Below are 19,374 nucleotides of genomic sequence, written 5' to 3' on the forward strand. Positions count from 1 at the left end.
TTAAGCGTTTCTGCCGCTGCGGAAACGCTTAAAAAACGCATCGTGGGCACACAGCCAGTAGTCGTACTCCAATCAAAGTAGTTTACCGTTGGGTCGATCACAGGATGTCACGGGTGTGTCAGATGTAGCAGATAGTAGTTTTGCAGCTGGTTGCAGAAGGTCACTTTGTTTGGCATTACAGACGCCTTCTTAAATCTGTCTTACTTTAGGACCCAGCAGCTACCTCCCAGCTCTGATTAAACACCCTGGCCTGGGTGTTTAAATACTTTCAGTTTTCTGCAGGGAGGGGACGGTGATATTCACATGTTCCCTTGTGAAGGCTTGGAGCTATTGCAGTCTGCTTATTTCCTCTTTGGTGCTCTGGAGGATTTTGGTGTAATCTCTCTGAAGTCTGCTCAAGCTAAGTTTCTCCTCCTTGTGTTTGTCTCCCTTGTTGTCTTTAGTTTATAGTGAGGACTTCCCTACACAGGGCCTAGCTCCAGGGATATACAGGGCTTAAGTTTCCTGTTCGGCGATTGGTGAAGAACCAGTATAGGGATGGTAGGGGAGACAGGGTGATATTATATCAGCCAAAGAGGTCTCCACTCCCTCTTTCCATAGTGTCTGGGCTCCCTTCCCCTCTTCTCTTCGTGTTGCACTTTGTCTTTCCTACAGTGTGTGTGACACAGGATGGCAGATTATATAAAAAGGACACATAGGTTTACAAGCCAAACTTAAAATCTGGCATAGTCTTCCATATCCAATTTTAAAAGTGCATAGCTCACCAAAGACAAGTCGTCAAAAAGAAAACGATAACTTAAGTGCTACATGAGCACGAAACATTAAAGCACCACTCCAGATTTTTTTTTTGTTATTTCAGCGCTGGAGCGGTGCTACTAATCGAAGTTCCCTGCCCCTACTCTTATACTTACCAGACGCAGTCTTCATCTTTGCTTGGCGAGCCGGAAGTCACTACTCAATGAAAGTCTATGAGAGCCAGAACGAGGCCAGAATGAGACCCTCAGACTTGCACTGAGAGCATGCTTTATATATTGCATCATACCAAGTCGGTCCTAGCCCAATGCTACACTGTCATTATAGTACATTGGGTGGAAGACTAATGCTAACAGTATGTAACTTTACCTTCCACCTTGACTGTTTGCTTTTGTTGATATATTGTATTTAAAAAAATGGAAATGACCCAGCAGTCTCACAGTATCCAGTAGACCCACTGGTTCTCTGTCTTGTTACACCCCCATTACTAAAGGTTTGGTCATGGTAACTCACCTGAAAATTCTGTGACTGTATATGAGAACTCTTCCTTACAAGAACTGTCACTGATTTAGTGCCTGACTTGTCAGCAAAATTCCTTTATAGTCTTGCCTACTTACTTAACTCTACTGGGATGGGAGAGGAACATGGCAGATCATTTATTTGTACAAAACATTACCACAACAGAGATGAGGGAGGTTACAAAAAGGATTGTCACTTGTAATCACCTAGAGTATTACATTCATTTGTCCACCTAAGTCACAGACAAACACCAGTGCCAAGAACTAGGTCTCACAGAGGATATCCCAGATCTGAGAACAAATTTGAGCATTGTCAGCAATCTTTTGGAGGGCCGGTTCACACATGTATCCCCCAGTAGTAGAGAGATCACCTGTAGTTATTTTTAATCAACTGAGAAAAACGAAGCCATGTTCCTGCTTCAATACAAGTTGGAATGAATTGGAGGACCCATCGACACAAAGCCCTCAGATAACCAAGGGAAGCCTAAATAAGAATATTTTAATTGGCTGAGGAAGTTCCATCTAGACACACACAAGGCCGTGAAGTCTAGGGGTCCTGCAGGCAATCAGGGCACATCTTATTTTAATGAAACATTGTTAGGATTTCTTCACACTGTCTTTTTTTTTTTTTTTTAACCACTTCGCACCAGAGCCTGTTTTTGCCTTCGTGACCGGGCCAATTTTTTCAATTCTGACCACTGTCACTTTATGAAGCAATTACTCTGGAACGCTTCAACGGATCCCCCTGATTCTGAGATTGTTTTTTCGTGACATATTGTACTTCATGATAGTGGTAAAATTTCTTTGATATCACATGCGTTTATTTGTGAAAAAAATCGGAAATTTGGCGAAAATTTTGAAAATTTTGCAATTTTCAAACTTTGAATTTTTAAGCCCTTAAATCAGAGAAATATGTCACGCAAAATACTTAATAAATAACATTTCCCACATGTCTACTTTACATCAGCACAATTTTGGAACCAAAATTTTTTTTTGTTAGGGAGCTATAAGGGTTAAAAGTTGACCAGCGATTTCTCATTTTTCCAACAAAATTTACAAAAACATTTTTTTAGGGACCACATCATATTTGAAGTCACTTTGAGGGGTCTTTATGACAGAAAATACCCAAAAGTGACACCGTTCTAAAAACTGCACCCCTCAAGGTGCTCAAAACCACATTCAAGAACTTTATTAACCCTTCAGGTGCTTCACAGAAATTTTTGGAATGTGGAAGAAAAAAATTAACATTTAACTTTTTTCACAAAAATGTTACTTTAGACCCAATTTTTTTTATTTTCACAGGGGTAACAGGAAAAAAATGGACCCCAAAATTTTTTGTGCAATTTCTCTTGAGCGTGCTGATACCCCATATGTGAGGGAAAACCACTGTTTGGGCGCACGGCAGGGCTCGGAAGGGAAGGAGCGCCATTAGACTTTTTGAATGTAAAATTTGTTTGAATAATTAGCAGACGCCATGTCGCATTTGGGGAGCCCCTAATGTGACTAAACAGTGGAAACCCCCCACAAGTGCCACCATTTTGGAAACTAGACCCCTTAGGGAACTTATCTAGATGTGTGGTGAGCACCTTGCACCCCCAGCTGCTTCACAGAAGTTTATAATATTGAGCCGTGAAAATAAAATTTTCACATTTTTCCCATAAAAAATGTTTTTCATCCCCTAATTTTGCATTATCATAAGGATAACCGGAGAAATTGCACCATGAAATTTGTTGTACAATTTCTCCTGAGTACGCCGATACCCCATATGTGGGGGAAAACCACTGCTTTGGTGTACGGCAGGGTTCGGAAGAGAAAGGAGCGCTATGTTGGCTGGGATAGGCAGCAGACACCATGTCACATTTGAAGAGTCGCTGACATGCCAAAACAGCAGAAACCTCCACAAATGACCCCATTTTGTAAACTACACCTCTCAAGGAATTCATCTAGGGAAGTAGTGAGTATTTTTTAATTTTTAAATTTATACCATTGGGCAGTGAAAAAATCATAATTATATTTTTACCACAAAAAAATGTTTTACCCTCAGATTTTACATTTTCACACAGGGCAATGGGTAAAAATGGTGCCGAAATGTGTCACACAATTTCTTCTAAAAGTGTCAATACCCCATATGTGGCTGTATCGTACCGCTTAGCCATACGGTGAGATCTGGGGGGGACGGAGTGCTATTTGACAATTGGAGAACAAATTATTGTAGAATAGGCATTTGGATTTGGGAGCACAACATTTTCTGAATTTCTTTTGGGGGGCAAGGGTCATTTTGCTTTTCCAGAGCCTTTCTGCTACCAGTAACTTGGAAGTCCCTTATATTTTTAACAGATGACGGACCTGAGTGGGGACTAGCTTTTTTTGAGGACTGAGTTGAAGCTTTTATTGGGAACATTTTACGTAACATTTATCCGGCGCTCTAGGCTGAGCACTTACATCGGGGTTTCCATCTAAATTTCCAAGTGATGTAATTCAGATGAAACCCCTGCAGGATCCATTCACTGTAATGAGGCAGCAGAGTTACTCTGGACACTGTCTGGCCTCTGTGTAGCGGTGTCCTTTTTTTCAGAAGTGCACAAAACTGTGGCCAACCGCACTTTTATGCACGCCTAAAACAAATGACACCGTGGGATCCCAGGCTAGACGGCGTCCACAGTGGCCTATATCTGTCTCATTACAGGGAATCTTCCGTCATGGGTTCCGGCTGAATCATGTATTTCAGAGATTTACACGGAAACTCTGGTGTAAGTGCTCAGCGCAGAGCACAGGATAAATGTGGGCAGAGCCTTACTGGGATCTTTGGGGACATAATAAACAAATCAGTAGCAGGTGAAGAATTGGTTTTATTTATTTTTTACGCCGTTCCTAGTGTGATATAACTGATTAGATTACTTTATTCTTCGGGTCGGTGTGATTACAGAGATACCAGATTGATATCGGGTTTTTATGACTGACAGCTGTCACACACTAAAAGACGCTTTTTTTGCAAAATCTAGTTTTTGCATCACCATATTTTGAGAGCTATAATTTTTCCATATTTCGGCCGACAGAGTCATGTGACGGCTTGTTTTTTGCGGGACGAGTTGACATTTTTATTGGTACCATTTTTGGGGACGTGACATTTTTTGATCGCTTTCTATTCCGTTTTTTGGGAGGTAAAATTAACAAAAACAAACAATTCAGGAATTGTTTATTGAGTTTTTTTTTTATGCCGTTCTGCGTGTGGTAAAAGTGATCAGGCAGCGTTATTCTTCGGGTCAGTACGTTTACAGCGATACTACACTTACTGTATTTTTTTTATGTTTTGGCGTTTTAACACAATAAAACTATTTTATAGAAAAAAATATTTTTTTTGCATTGCTTTATTCTGAGCGCTATAACTTTTTTATTTTTCGGCTGATGGAGCTGTATGGCGGCTTTTTTTTTGCGTAACAAGATGACGTTTTCAGTGGTACCATTTTTATTTCTATTTTGTTTTTTGATCGCATTTTTTTCCACTTTTTGTTTGGCAATATGATGAAAAAGCATATTTTTTTGCTCCGTTTTTTATTTATTTTTATTACGGTGTGCACAGAAGGAGTTAATTAGTGTGACAGTTTTATAGCTCGGGTTGTTTCGGACGCGGCGATACCAAATATGTGTACTTTTTTTGGTTTTGTAAAAATATACGGATTTATTGGTTTAATATTTTATTTATTTATTTTTATTTATTTTGTGATTTTTTTATTAATAGTTTAAAAACTTTTTTTTTACTTTTTTTCACATTTTTACTTAGTCCCTGTATGGGACATTAATCTTTATTTTTCTGATCTCTGATCTCATGTAATGTAATGTAATAGACATATATTACATTACATGAGATCTTCCCTGACTGTTTCAGTCAGAGTCTCCTGTCTGGCTACAGCTGCAGCTGAGCCAGACAGGACACCATATATGGCAGAGCTGGAGGCGGTCATGTGACCTCCAGCTGCCATAGCAACCCCAGGTCCTGGAAGGACACGGAGGTCTTCGGAGAGGTAAGTTGACGACCCCCTCTCCTCCTGCTGTCTCCTATATGCCGTGATCACTATAGATCACAGCATATAGAAGACAGCTAAGGGTTAACATCACTGGGACCTGATCTAATCAGGTCCCGATGATGTTCCCTGTCAGAGCTAACGCTCTGCACCGGAATCGCAGCGCTTGCAGGACCCTAGGGGTCCTGAGCGCTGCGAGACCACCCACCGTTTTTAAACGTCGGCGCTGCACAGAGCCCGGCAAGCGCCGACGTTTATCTACAGTGGGCGGTCGGGAACCGGTTAAGATGTTTGTAAATGGCTTTTCTATCGGAAAGGCTTCTTTTTTTGGGAGGTGGGTTTCCCCTTCCTGAAGCTTTTATCGTAGCCTTTGGATTTAACAGTACCTAGTTTACAGTGGATTCTATCAGGATCTGGATCAAAGAATTAACTGGTGCCCTGTATTATCTACTGGGTTGTTTCATTCCAAAAAGATACTGTGTAAACATGGCCTTACTTCTACCCTAGGGCTCCAATTGTTAAAGGCACTTTGCACCATAGCATTATATGTAAATATATATTGCAGTGGATCTATAGCACTTTAGTGTCAGGGTTATGAGGTCACATTGCCTGATCCCTTATTACAGCTCAATGAGCATACAGTCTAGTCGTAACCTTCATTGTGCTTGAACGTTCCAATAGACAGTTGGGACCTGTCAAACTAACAAGTGGCAGCCTACATGTGCAAGTGTCAGGATTTAAGTACTAAACCTGAAAAACTATTGCTGTTTGAGAAAAGAGGTTAGCTGATTTTATGTCAACTGGGCATTTGTGTCCATGTGAATACTGAAAGTGTAAAATCATGGCACAAGCTCTACCTCCAAAAGAGTCTGTAGGAGTATTTGACATGGACACTAATTGAACTGACAAATGCTCTTTCAGGTATTTCAAGCCCTCTCCGGTACTTCAGTATTTCACCACACTACAGCTTGGTCTTCATGGAAAGTTCGCTTAGGGGCACCGCTATGAGTTAATAGGGCCCTGCATATATACTCTACTTCACCCTATAGAGGGATCAGAGTTTTGACCCAGATTTCCTTTCTAGACGACAGCCAAGTCATTTTGATATTACTGAGTATACTTACTGCCAGGCACAATCTCAAAATATGGCTTCCCTTCCTCCACAGACATGAGTGTAGCTAATTTTCCCTCCAGCATTTCTCCATCAATAAATTTTCCATACAGGGCAGTTCTTCCGTCTGGGTAGACATAAGCAATCTTCTCACCAGTCATCTCCCCATCTTCATTCACTTCTCCCACAAGGCCCCCTCCATCCTGTAAGACAAGGCAACCAACACCTGCTTGCGTCAAAGAAATTCAGTAAAGTAGACATTTTAGTGGATACTCTGCTTTTAAAAGGAACCCATCATGCTGCCCAAACAAAAAGAGCCTGGCTGCACGATTATTCTCTGAAATGCTCTGGCAGTTTATTTTTTCTAAAGTTAGAAGATTCGGCCAAGGAAGAGATAAGTCTGGTGCCACCTCTGACCGGCTCTTCTCAGCACCACTGCAGGTTATTGTAATATGTACACAGCAGGGAGAGACCTGTCAACCTGCATCTGCTCTAAAATGCCAGAGTGTTCAGAGAATAGCATACCTGACTGCAGTCTTGCAGCTAGGCGGACACTCACGCTGACCGCAGTGTGAGCAGCAAGAAATCCTGACAGGTATTGGCACCCCTGCAATTCTGTCAGATAATACTCAGTTTCTTCCTGAAAATGATTGCAATCACAAATTCTTTGGTATTATCTTCATTTAAATTTGCTTGCAAGGAAAAAAATACAAGAGAGAATGAAGCAAAAATCAAATCATTGATCATTTCACACAACTCCAAAAATGGGCCAGACAAAAGTATTGGCACCCTCAGCCTAAAACTTGGTTGCACAACCTTTAGCCAAAATAACTGGGAACAACCGCTTCCGGTAACCATCAATGAGTTTCTTACAATGCTCTGCTGGAATTGTAGACCATTCTTCTTTGGCAAACAGCTCCAGATCCCTGATATTTGAAGGGTGCCTTCTCCAAACTGCCATTTTGAGATCTCTCCACAGGTGTTCCTAGGGATTCAAGTCTGGACTCATTGCTGGCCACCTTAGAAGTTTCCAGTGCTTTCTCTCAAACCATTTTATAGTGCTTTTGGAAGTGTGTTTTGGGTCATTGTCCTGCTGGAAGACCCATGACCTCTGAGGGAGACCCAGCTTTCTCACACTGGGCCCTACATTATGCTGCAAAATTTGTTGGTAGTCTTCAGACTTCATAATGCCATGCACATGATCAAGCAGTCCAGTGCCAGAGGCAGCAAAGCAACCCCAAAACATCAGGGAACCTCCGCCATGTTTGACTGTAGGGACCGTGTTCTTTTCTTTGAATGCCTCTTTTTTTTTCCTGTACACTCTATGTTGATGCTTTTTCCCAAAAAGCTCTACTTTTGTCTCATCTGACCAGAGAACATTCTTCCAAAACGTTTTAGGCTTTCTCAGGTAAGTTTTGGCAAACTCCAGCCTGGCTTTATGTCTCGGGGTAAGAAGTGGGGTCTTCCTGGGTATCCTACCATACAGTCCCTTTTCATTCAGACGCCGACGGATAGTACGGGTTGACACTGTTGTACCCTCGGACTGCAAGGCAGCTTGAACTTGTTTGGATGTTAGTCGAGGTTCTTTATCCACCATCCGCACAATCTTGCGTTGAAATCTCTCGTCAATTTTTCTTTTCCGTCCACATCTAGGGAGGTTAGCCACAGTGCCATGGGCTTTAAACTTCTTGATGACACTGCGCACGGAAGACACAGGAAGATTCAGGTCTTTGGAGATGGACTTGTAGCCTTGAGATTGCTCATGCTTCCTCACAATTTGGTTTTTCAAGTCCTCAGACAATTCTTTGGTCTTCTTTCTTTTCTCCATGCTCAATGTGGTACACACAAGGACACAGGACAGAGGTTGAGTCAACTTTAATCCATGTTAACTGGCTGCAAGTGTGATTTAGTTATTGCCAACACCTGTTAGGTGCCACAGGTAAGTTACAGGTGCTGTTAATTACCCGAATTAGAGAAGCATCACATGATTTTTCAAACAGTGCCAATACTTTTGTCCACCCCCTTTTTTAGGTTTGGTGTGGAATTATATCCAATTTGGCTTTAGGACAATTCTTTTTGTGTTTTTTCATTGAAGACAAATTAAATGAAGATAATAATACCAAAGAATTTGTGATTGCAATCATTTTCAGGAAGAAACTGAGTATTATCTGACAGAATTGCAGGGGTGCCAATACTTTTGGCCACCACTGTATACCTCAAACTAATGTTCTCTATGTAAAGTCACTGTAATGTTGATTAAATCCATACCTTTGTTTTTGAAACCCAACACCAAATTTTATGCAAATGAGCTGAAAGCGCATGGGTGGGCACTGCATTTACAGCCCTCTCTCTCCATTCCCCTCCTGCCAGTGACTGACAAGTCACTCGTCTCTCCCACCCGCAGGCGCGGTCATTCTCTGAGGTGGCACATGCGCAGTTAGATCCGGATGATGTAGTGAGAGCCAGACTATTAATCTGAACATACGTCGCCCAGGAAATGATGGTGACTAAGCAAGATGTCAGGCTAGGAAGGCAAGGGTGACCTGTTTGTACCAACAGGAGGCAGGTGGATGGGGGATATGGAGAGAGGCCGGCAAGCTGTAAATGCAGTGTCAAGCCCACTGCAATTACATGAAAAATTTGACAATGGGATTTCTCAAAAACTGAAACAAGGATTTCTAGAACAAAGGTATAGATTTAATCAAGATTACTGAGGCTTGCCATAGATTACATAGTTTGGGATTTGAAGACCTGCTGAAGGGTACCCTTTAAAAGGGAATCTGTCAATAGCCGTCTCGGCTATAGGGGTACGCAGAAGTTGAATAAAGTGATACCTTGATATCGGAGATCCGATGTCTTATTCTAGAGAAGTCTACACTTCTCATAATATGTAAATGGATGAAAAGGAATAGAGGATAACTTCCTGACTGCTGCGGGGTGGGGTTGGGGGTCCGACCGCTATGACCTCCACCGATCTAGGAAAAAGGGGCTCTGCAGAGTGTAGTGTGAATGGAATCCAAGTCAATCATCTGCACTGCTGCTCCACTCAGTCTTATGGGAGGGCTGTGTGCATGATTGACCTCCGCTCCATTCACAAGGGTCTAGTAATCTCAACAATCAATTGTAATCTGTGGGGAAACTGGCAATGGATATCATATTTTCCAGTTGCTCCAGCACAGGAAAAATTAAACATTACACAAGTATCATTGTCTGTGCAACGACCACATTAAGGGTTCCTGATCTATGAGTTAGTGTGGTGCCTGACTATAAAGAGGGTCACTCTCGCTCTGGAATTATGTCCTACACTACACAGCTAATGGATTTCAACTACCATGATGCAATACATTAATTTCCCCCTTGGTGGTGCTGTAGGTGAAGCAGCCACCTTCCTCTTTAGCTCATTGTCGATCTCTTTGATGCGAGAGGTCCCAGCAGCGAGACACAAAGTTAGCAGCCAAGTACTGCGCTTAATGATCGGTGAAGTAAATAGATCAGCTGCAGTATGGGCCAATTTACAGCATGTTCACACCACATAAGCAACGTGAAAGAAATAAGCAATCAAAGTGACAAGTCTTTTGGCAGCACACCATTTCTACAACATAATGCTGCGCTATTGCAAATATACAATTTGCTTACTGGATAGTAAATCCAACAGACTCCATGTCGTATGTTGTCTCGATATTGACCTTTAAATATTAATTTTCCGTCTGCGTCATATTCTTGAGCAGAGCCATTTAGTTCTCCATCAACATATGTACCATGCAGAGCACCACCATCCTCATACGTGTACACTCCTTGTCCTTGTAAGGCATCATCAACATAGAAACCTTCCAAAGTACTAAAAAAAAAATAAAAACTCAAATTATTATCTCAGGAGTAATGTAAAACTGTGCATTCATTACATGTGTGTGGAGCCATATAGCAACAGTGTTTTGCTATATAGGCTTCCAGAGATATTCTTTACTAGAACACAAGCGACAGCTACTCTTCCCCACCTCCTCATTCATGTGGAGCAGTGATAACTTTCTGTTTAGGGTATGTGCACACGATGCAGAAATGCTCAGGATTTTTTCCTGAGCGTTTCTGCATCTGGCAGGAAAAAACGCATGCGGATTGAACATGCGGTTTCCTGCCAGGGACATGCGGAAATGAAGCGGTCTTCACTTTCATTTCCGCATGCGGGTTGACAAGCGCTTCCCAAGCGATTTTAGCATCACTTGGAAAGTGCTTGTCAACTTCACACTATATAAATCCATGCAACCGGCATGGATTTATATAGTGTGTGAATGTCAAAAATAAAAAATAAATCTATACTTTACCCTCTGATGGCCCCCGGTGTCCTGCTTCGCTCGGTCCCGGCTGCCGGCAGTGAAGACTTTAGGACCTTCCGACGTCAGCGTCACGTGACCCGTCACATGACTCTGACGTCAGCGAAGGTCCTTCATTCAACCGCGAAGTGCCCGGGAAGCCAGGAGGACGCTGCGCGGGCCGTCAGAAGGTGAGAATATATATATTTTTTATTTTATTCTTATTTTTTAATGGTACCTGGGTCTGGATGAGAGTCCTCTCATCCACACCCGGGTACCATCCGCACATTAGACCGCATGAAAAGCGCATCAACATATACAGTGATGCGGATTCCATGCGATCTAATGCAAGTCAATGGCGGCAAAAGAGCAGCGTTTCCGCAAAATTAATTGACATGCTGCGGATTTTTGACCGCAGCGTTTACGCTGCGGAAAAATCCGCATCATGGGCACAGCACATGCGGATTTCCATTGGGGAACATTGCTGCCCTTCTACCATGCGTTTTTCATGCGTTTCCGCGGCGTTTACGCAACTGCAAAAACGCCGCGGAAACGCATGAAAAACGCATCGTGTGAACTCAGCCTAGGCTGTGTGCCCACGTAGCATTTTTCAAGCGTATATGCTGCGGAATTTCCGCAGCATAAACGCTTGAAAAACGCATGTATATCCGCACCCCATGTTCCCCAATGGGATTCCGCAAGTTCTATGCACATGCTGCGGATTTTTCCGCAGCGTTTATGCCGCGTTCAAAAATCCGCAGCATGTCATTTAATTTTGCGTTTCCGCAAGCGGAATTGCCTTTGTCCAATGCATAAAAAACGCAAGGCAATTCCGCATGTGGAAAACGCGTGATAAACGCGCGAAAAATGCGCGATAAACGCGTGCGGAATTCCGCATGCGTTTTTCCGGGAGAGGACTTGCATTTATGCAGCAGAAATTTTCTGCTTCATAAATGCAACGTGGGCACATAGCCTTAGAGTAATCCTTAACGTCTGAATGTTAAAAGTGTAACTCCAGTAATACAGAAAAACGATTATAGTGCAAAATAATAGTCTCTGGATATATGCATAAAATATTTTGTTTCAAAATAGCAACACAAGACTGTCCAAGATCATGCTGCAGGCTACCCATATAGACCTACACTAGGAGACAAGTCATCCCACATTGTCTTCCAGGCTCCTGCATGCAGCATGAGGGCCAACATGAGAGATGCACAGTATTAGCTCACCTCCTGGATATGCAAACCAAGGGGACAGAGGAGGACGTTCAGTGTTTACATTTAAATCCATTTAGAAAACAGATTGTGTGCCAGACCGATTAATAATGAGAAAATATATATCATATCTATCTATCTATCTATCTATACACACACACAGTACAGACCAAAAGTTTGGACACACCTCATTTAAAGATTTTTCTCTATTTTCATGACTATGAAAATTGTACATTCACACTGAAGGCATCAAAACTATGAATTAACACACGTGGAATTATAGACTTAACAAAAAAGTGTGAAACAACTGAAAATATGTCTTATATTCTAGGTTCTTCAAAGTAGCCACCTTTTGCTTTGATGACTGCTTTGCACACTCTTGGCATTCTCTTGATGAGCTTCAAGAGGTAGTCACCGGAAATGGTCTTCCAACAATCTTGAAGGAGTTCCCAGAGATGCTTAGCACTTGTTGGCCCTTTTGCCTTCACTCTGCGGTCCAGCTCACCCCAAACCACCTCGATTGGGTTCAGGTCTGGTGACTGTGGAGGCCAGGTCATCTGGCATAGCACCCCATCACTCTCCTTCTTGGTCAAATAGCCCTTACACAGCCTGGAGGTGTGTCTGGGGTCATTGTCCTGTTGAAAAATAAATGATGGTCCAACTAAACGCAAACCGGATGGAATAGCATGCCGCTGCAAGATGCTGTGGTAGCCATGCTGGTTCAGTATGCCTTCAATTTTGAATAAACCCCCAACAGTGTCACCAGCAAAGCACCCCCACACCATCACACCTCCTCCTCCATGCTTCACGGTGGGAACCAGGCATGCAGAGTCCATCCGTTCACCTTTTCTGCGTCGCACAAAGACACGGTGGTTGGAACCAAAGATCTCAAATTTGGACTCATCAGACCAAAGCACAGATTTCCACTGGTCTAATGGCCATTCCTTGAGTTCTTTAGCCTAAACAAGTCTCTTCTGCTTGTTGCCTGTCCTTAGCAGTGGTTTCCTAGCAGCTATTTTACCATGAAGGCCTGCTGCATAAAGTCTCCTCTTAACACTTGTTGAAGAGATGTGTCTACTGCTAGAACTCTGTGTGGCATTGACCTGGTCTCTAATCTGAGCTGCTGTTAACCTGCGATTTCTGAGGCTGGTGACTCGGATAAACTTATCCTCAGAAGCAGAGGTGACTCTTGGTCTTCCTTTCCTGGGGCGGTCCTCATGTGAGCCAGTTTCTTTGTAGCGCTTGATGGTTTTTGCAACTGCACTTGGGGACACTTTCAAAGTTTTCCCAATTTTTCGGACTGACTGACCTTCATTTCTTAAAGTAATGATGGCCACTCGTTTTTCTTTACTTAGCTGCGTTTTTCTTGCCATAATACAAATTCTAACCGTCTATTCAGTAGGACTATCAGCTGTGTATCCACCAGACTTCTGCACAACACAACTGATGGTCCCAACCCCATTGATAAGGCAAGAAATCCCACTTATTAAACCTGACAGGGCACACCTGTGAAGTGAAAACCATTTCCGGTGACTACCTCTTGAAGCTCATCAAGAGAATGCCAAGAGTGTGCAAAGCAGTCATCAAAGCAAAAGGTGGTTACTTTGAAGAACCTAGAATATAAGACATATTTTCAGTTGTTTCACACTTTTTTGTTAAGTATATAATTCCACATGTGTTAATTCATAGTTTTGATGCCTTCAGTGTGAATGTACAATTTTCAAAGTCACGAAAATACAGAAAAATCTTTAAATGAGAAGGTGTGTCCAAACTTTTGGTCTGTACATATATATATATATATATATATATATATATATATATATATATATATATATATATATATATATATATATATATATATATATATATATACACATATACACACACAGAGTTTGGTCCATGGCCAAAGTGATTTGGACTCTGCATGCCACTATTTTTAATTTGAAATTAAACAACTTAGATGCAATTGAAGTGTAATCCTTCAGGTTTAAATGGGTTGAACACAAATATCCTGTGAAACGTTTAGGAATTGCAGCCATTTATCTACAAATCCTCTTCATTCAGGGACCTAAAAGTAATCGGACAAATTAATTTTACCATAAATAAAATGTTGATTTTTAATAAACACTATGTAGAGAATCCTTTGCATGCAATGACTACCTGAAGTCTGGAAGCCATGGACGCCACCAAACGCCGAGTTTCTTCCTTTGTGATGCTTTGCCAGCCTTTACTGCAGCTGACTTCAGTTGTTGCTTGTTTTCTGGGTCTTTCTGCCTTAAGTTTTGTCTTAAGCATGTGAAATGCTGCTTGATGGGATTGAGACCTGGTGATTGACTCGGCCATTGAAGAATGGCACTTATTTGACTTAAAAATCTCCTGGTTTGCTTTCACAGTATGTTTTGAATCATTGTCCATCTGTTCTGTGAATCGCTGTCCAATCAACCTTGGTGCATTTGGTTGAACTTGAGCACAAAGTATCGCCCTGTACACTTCAGAATTCATCCAACTTCCTCTGTCTTCAGTCACATCATCAATATACACTAGTGACCCAGTGGCATTGGAAGCCAAGCATGCCCATGCCATCACACTGCCTCCACCATGTTTTACAGAGGATGTGGTCTACTTTGGATCATGAGCCGTTCCAAGCCTTCTCCATACTTTCCTCTTCCCATTATTCTGGTACAGGTTGATCCTAATTTCATCTGTCCAAGGAATGCTTTTCCAGAACTGGGTTCACTTCTTTAGATGTTTTTTTGGCAAAGTCTAATCTGACCTTTCTATTTTTAAGGCTGAAAACTGGTTTGTACATTGGGGTGAACCATCTGTATTTGCTCTCATGTCTTCTCTTTATGGTAGACTTAGATACTGAAACACCTACTTCCTGGAGAGAGTTCTTCCCTTGGGTTTTTCTTCACCAAGGAAAGAATTGTGCAATCATCCCCACTGTTGTCTTCCATGGATGTCCAGGCCGTTTTGAGTTCCCAAACTCACCAGTGCGCTCTTTTTTATGCAGAATATATCAATCTGCTGATCTGGCCACTCGTAACATTCCTGCGATCTGATTTCTTTCTTTGTTTTCAGCCTAATGGTGGCCTGTTTCTCTTCTACTGAGAGCTCTTTTGACCGCATATTGTGGGTTCACAGCAACAGCTTCAAAATGCAAATGCCACACCTGGAATCAGCTCCTCTGCTTAATTGCATGGGTTAGCTAGGAAAGCGGAGCAGTCTGTTTGTGGGAGCTGCAGAGAAACATGTGGAAGGTACAGCCTGTTCACTGTGAACTGATTACGGAGTTGAATACTTCTGTTTCGCGCTTGAAAGCTGCTGGAGCTCAGCCTGACTGTGATACCGAGGACTGGTGGGATCGGGCCTATTCTGTGTATGAAGTTTTGTCCAGGGGAAAGGACTGTAATCTGTTTGAGTGAACCCACACTGACATATGTGCCATGCTAAATCAACTGTTTACTTCCTGTGATACCTTTGTGCCCAGGAGAAGCTGTTTTTGAATCCCCTGAAGATTTACGGAAGATATAAAACTGCACGTTTGGACCAAAAGGCATTGCCTGTGTGAACGCTACTCATAGCCTATAATAAGCGCGCGCGCGTGTGTGTGTGTGTGTGTGTGTGTGTGTGTGTGTGTGTGTGTGTGTGTGTGTGTGTGTGTGTGTGTGTGTGTGTATATATATATATATATATATATATATATATATATATATATATATATATATATATATATATATATATATATATATATATATATATATATATACATATATACATATATATATATATACACACACACACATACACACACACACTAGAGAGCATTCCCTTTTAGAACAGAAATTTTAGAAAGGGTTGTATCATTTTATTAAATGGACAAAATTGCAAACTGCTCATAAAAAGTAGCAATTTACCTCTTATTACAAATTCTAGCATTTTAGGCTCACATTTCATCCTCTAGTGCTACATAATGAAGATGGGATCCTGGACTGCAGAGGAGGATGCTTGTCTCCTGCACAGGTAACAGCAGCCAGTCTTAGTTTTTGTTAAGACGCAAAATCAAGTCCCATAGTAAAATAGTTATTCTGTGACGTCCTGCGGTATTGTTCTCCTATATAACTGGAGGTGCAGAATAAACACAATCTGATAACAGAGACGACTCAGGAATGTGACAGTTCTGCTTTCTTCCGTTTGCAATGTTTCTTGATGAATACAAGATTATGGCAGAATACAGATCATCTACATTACAATTTGAGCCTTGTCATTTCACAAGTTTTCCAGTGTAGGTTTATAATAAGCTACAATGTATTTGATTTTCACAGTCTTAATATTATGGAGGCATTCCTTTGCTTTTTACTAAACTCAGCTGTGCAGGCAGCGATCCAGACAACTGCTCAGTCTTCAGACAAGCAACCGCTTGAGGAGTTTCATGGCTATTGATGTACTAGCACATACCCGCGCATTTCAGAGTCAAACTCACCTGGCTGTGTTCATACAGTCAGTGCCTGATACATACATGCTGCTCACAGATTCAGAAGTATCAACTGTCAGGGTCACTTTAATGTAACAGATGATGTAAACTTTTTTTTTTTTTTTTTTTTACTTTTAGGCTATGTTCACACTAGGCGTTTTTCAACATTTTGTTCCATGCAAATTTTCTGCTGCGTTTTACAGTACCAGGAAAGTCTATGAGATTTCAGAAATCTCATGCACACACATTGGTTTTGTGTCATCAGTATTTTGTGCTTTGCATAGTTTTTTTGCACAATACAGTAGGTCACTTCTTTCAGTGTTTTTCAGCAGTTTTTCACCCATTGAAAGTAATGGGCAATGACAAAAACACTGAAAAAACGCAGGTATCAGATTTTGCTGCGTTTTTTTCTGCCAAAACCTGATGAATAGGTAATTTTTTTTTTAAACTGAACTTTATCAGCATGCATAAAGAGACAAATGGACAGTGTAAAAAACACAGGAAAAAATGCCTAGTGTGAACATAATAAAGTTTGAGAAAAGCCTTTAGCTTATCATTTGGATAGACAGAAAAAGTGGAGTTTCCTGCATAACGCTTTCATTATTTACCTAGGCACAGCACTGGACATATGGCTGCGGCTGTGCCTGGTACTACAGATTAATCCCATTCACTTGGAACAGTTGCCCCTTTTTCTCAGCTGATCAGTGGGGATGCTATGAGATCAACTCTTAAAATTCTGGAATGAGCTCTGATATATTGAGGCTCAGTTATTAAATACAATGCACCAGTCAAGTTGTAATATGCATTAAAAAAATATAAAGGCATGAGTCTTCCCTGCAATTCTAGTTTTGTAAAAATATTGATTGAAAAAAAAAAAAAAAAAAAAATTACCTTCCATCAAAGAAAAGGAATTTCCCACGACCATTTTTTTCCCCATGTACAAAATGTCCCTCAAAGCGGTCGGTGGAGCTGTAGCTAACAGTGCAGAATCCATGAGGCAAGCTGTCATCATCCAGTTGGCCTGTAACATACAGAAAAAAGATCTAATGGTTTTTGCCTCCCTTAGGTTTATTAGAGAATCATATTGTTATGCGCACTGAAACATTGCAGATCACCAGGAGATCAGCTGAAGTGGCCATCTTTTGCTTTTCTAATGTGTAGGGATACCAACATATTAAAGGGTTACTTCCAGTCACATAGCATATTCTAGCAATATGTGATCATTTATGATCAGTTTGGGTCCACTCTTCACTGTACAGAGAAAGCCTCACCACCTGCTGTGCAGAAACTGCAGCACTTACCCATTCATGTGAATTTCATTGGCTGCAGTTCTCTGCACAACCAGAGGTGCTATACAGGGGAAACTTAGAAGGGGACAGAGTGCTGATCATTGTTATGACCCCATTATTCTCCTAATTGGTGGTGTCCCAGAGGCCAGACCCACACTGAACCTAAAATTGATGTATAGCCCTGTATTTATAAGAATACCCATTCATATCACCTCCTCCTCAGAATTATTCCTCAACATTCAATCCTGTATCTCCAAACACAGTCACCTCATGCTCTCTCCTACTCCAACCAGCTAACGCTTTCTCTACTCCTTCTCACTGTGACATCTCTCCAAATCCTGGTCCTCCTCGCCATATCCCCACAGTCACTTCTACCTCCTATTCACGACCTTCCACAAACTCTCGCAACCTTTCTAACCTCATACCCATCCAACTAATCCCCACTTCCTCAGTTGCACTAACAGGAGCTCTATGGAATTATCGCTCCGTCTGCAACAAACTTCCCTACATTCACGACCTTTTCATTACTAACAAACTTTCCTTCCTCGCCATCACCGAAAACTGGCTCACCCCCTCTGACACAGTCTCCCCAGCCGCACTTTCGTATGGTGGACTCCACCTTTCCCACCCCCCTGCCCCAACGGCAAACATGTTGGAGGCGTAGGTTTTCTCCTGTCAGATACCTGCGCCTTCACCCAAATCCCACTGCCGCCCTCCGTTACACTCCCCTCTTTTGAGGTGCACTGTGTGCGCATCTACTCCCCCTCCAACTGGCCGTCATTTACAGACCCCCAGGGCTAGCCACCACTTTCTTAGACCACTTCACCACCTGGCTGCTTCACTTCCTTTCCACTGACATCCCCACTATCATAATGGGTGACTTCAACATCCCCATTGACACTTTCTACTTATCTGTCTCTAAGCTCCTATCCCTCACTTCCTCCTTTGGCCTTGCTCAATGGTCTTCCGCAACCACTCAAAGAAGGCCACACACTAGACATCTTCACCCGCCTCTGTTCCCTATCTAACCTCTTTAACTCTCCTCTCCTTCTCTCTGACCACAACCTACTCACATTCTCTACCCTCTCCTTTCCTTTCCAGGTCGACAATCCCCATTCCACAAACTTGCACACCCACGCAGAAACCTCAAACACCTTGACCTACACTCACTCTCTGAATCCCTCCTCCCTCTTACAGACAAATTCCTTACACGATGCAAATGTTGCTGCTGCTTTATATACCACCACAATAGCTGCAGCTCTCGACTCGATCGCCCCTCTCGCACATACCAAAGCTCGAACAATCAACAGGCAACCCTGGCACACCAGCCTTACACCTTACTAAAGAACTGCGACGGGCCTCCAGGGTTGCTGAGCGTAGATGGAAAAGATCCCACTCCATTGAACACTTCACTGCATTCAAACAATCCCTTACTATTTTCAAGTCCACACTCACTGCAGCAAAACAAACATACTTCTCATCTCTCATATCTTCCCTGTCTCACAACCCTAAACAGCTATTCAACACTTTAAATTCTCTCCTTCGTCCCCCAGCGCCTCCTCCCTCTTCTCTCATCTCAGCCGAAGACTTTGCCTCATTCTTTAAGCAGAAGATTGACACCATCATACAAAGCTTTTGCCTAAAGTCCCCACAGTCCCTCCTCATATCTACTCAATCTTCCTCTTC

At 42.1% G+C, this 19,374-nt stretch overlaps 1 protein-coding gene across 2 annotated transcripts in view; it reads right to left on the reverse strand.

Moving 5' to 3' along the window:
• SETD7 (SET domain containing 7, histone lysine methyltransferase) overlaps window positions 1-19,374 on the reverse strand; it is a 44,097-nt gene that overhangs the window by 12,810 nt on the left and 11,913 nt on the right. Inside the window, exons 2-4 of one of the 2 annotated variants that reach the window (XM_073655814.1) lie at window positions 17,291-17,420; window positions 10,041-10,242; window positions 6,418-6,607 (exon numbers count right to left, since the gene is read on the reverse strand). In XM_073655814.1, coding sequence (XP_073511915.1) covers window positions 6,418-6,607; window positions 10,041-10,242; window positions 17,291-17,420 — 522 coding nt within the window. Of the gene's footprint in view, window positions 1-6,417; window positions 6,631-10,040; window positions 10,243-17,290; window positions 17,421-19,374 lie in introns of both variants that reach the window. The other variant, XM_073655822.1, reaches the window with a different exon arrangement.

The sequence above is a fragment of the Phyllobates terribilis genome, unplaced genomic scaffold (assembly GCF_046119375.1).
Source record: "Phyllobates terribilis strain yellow unplaced genomic scaffold, ASM4611937v1 Scaffold_1__5_contigs__length_1240528914, whole genome shotgun sequence".
In the NCBI taxonomy this organism is placed as follows: domain Eukaryota; kingdom Metazoa; phylum Chordata; class Amphibia; order Anura; family Dendrobatidae; genus Phyllobates; species Phyllobates terribilis.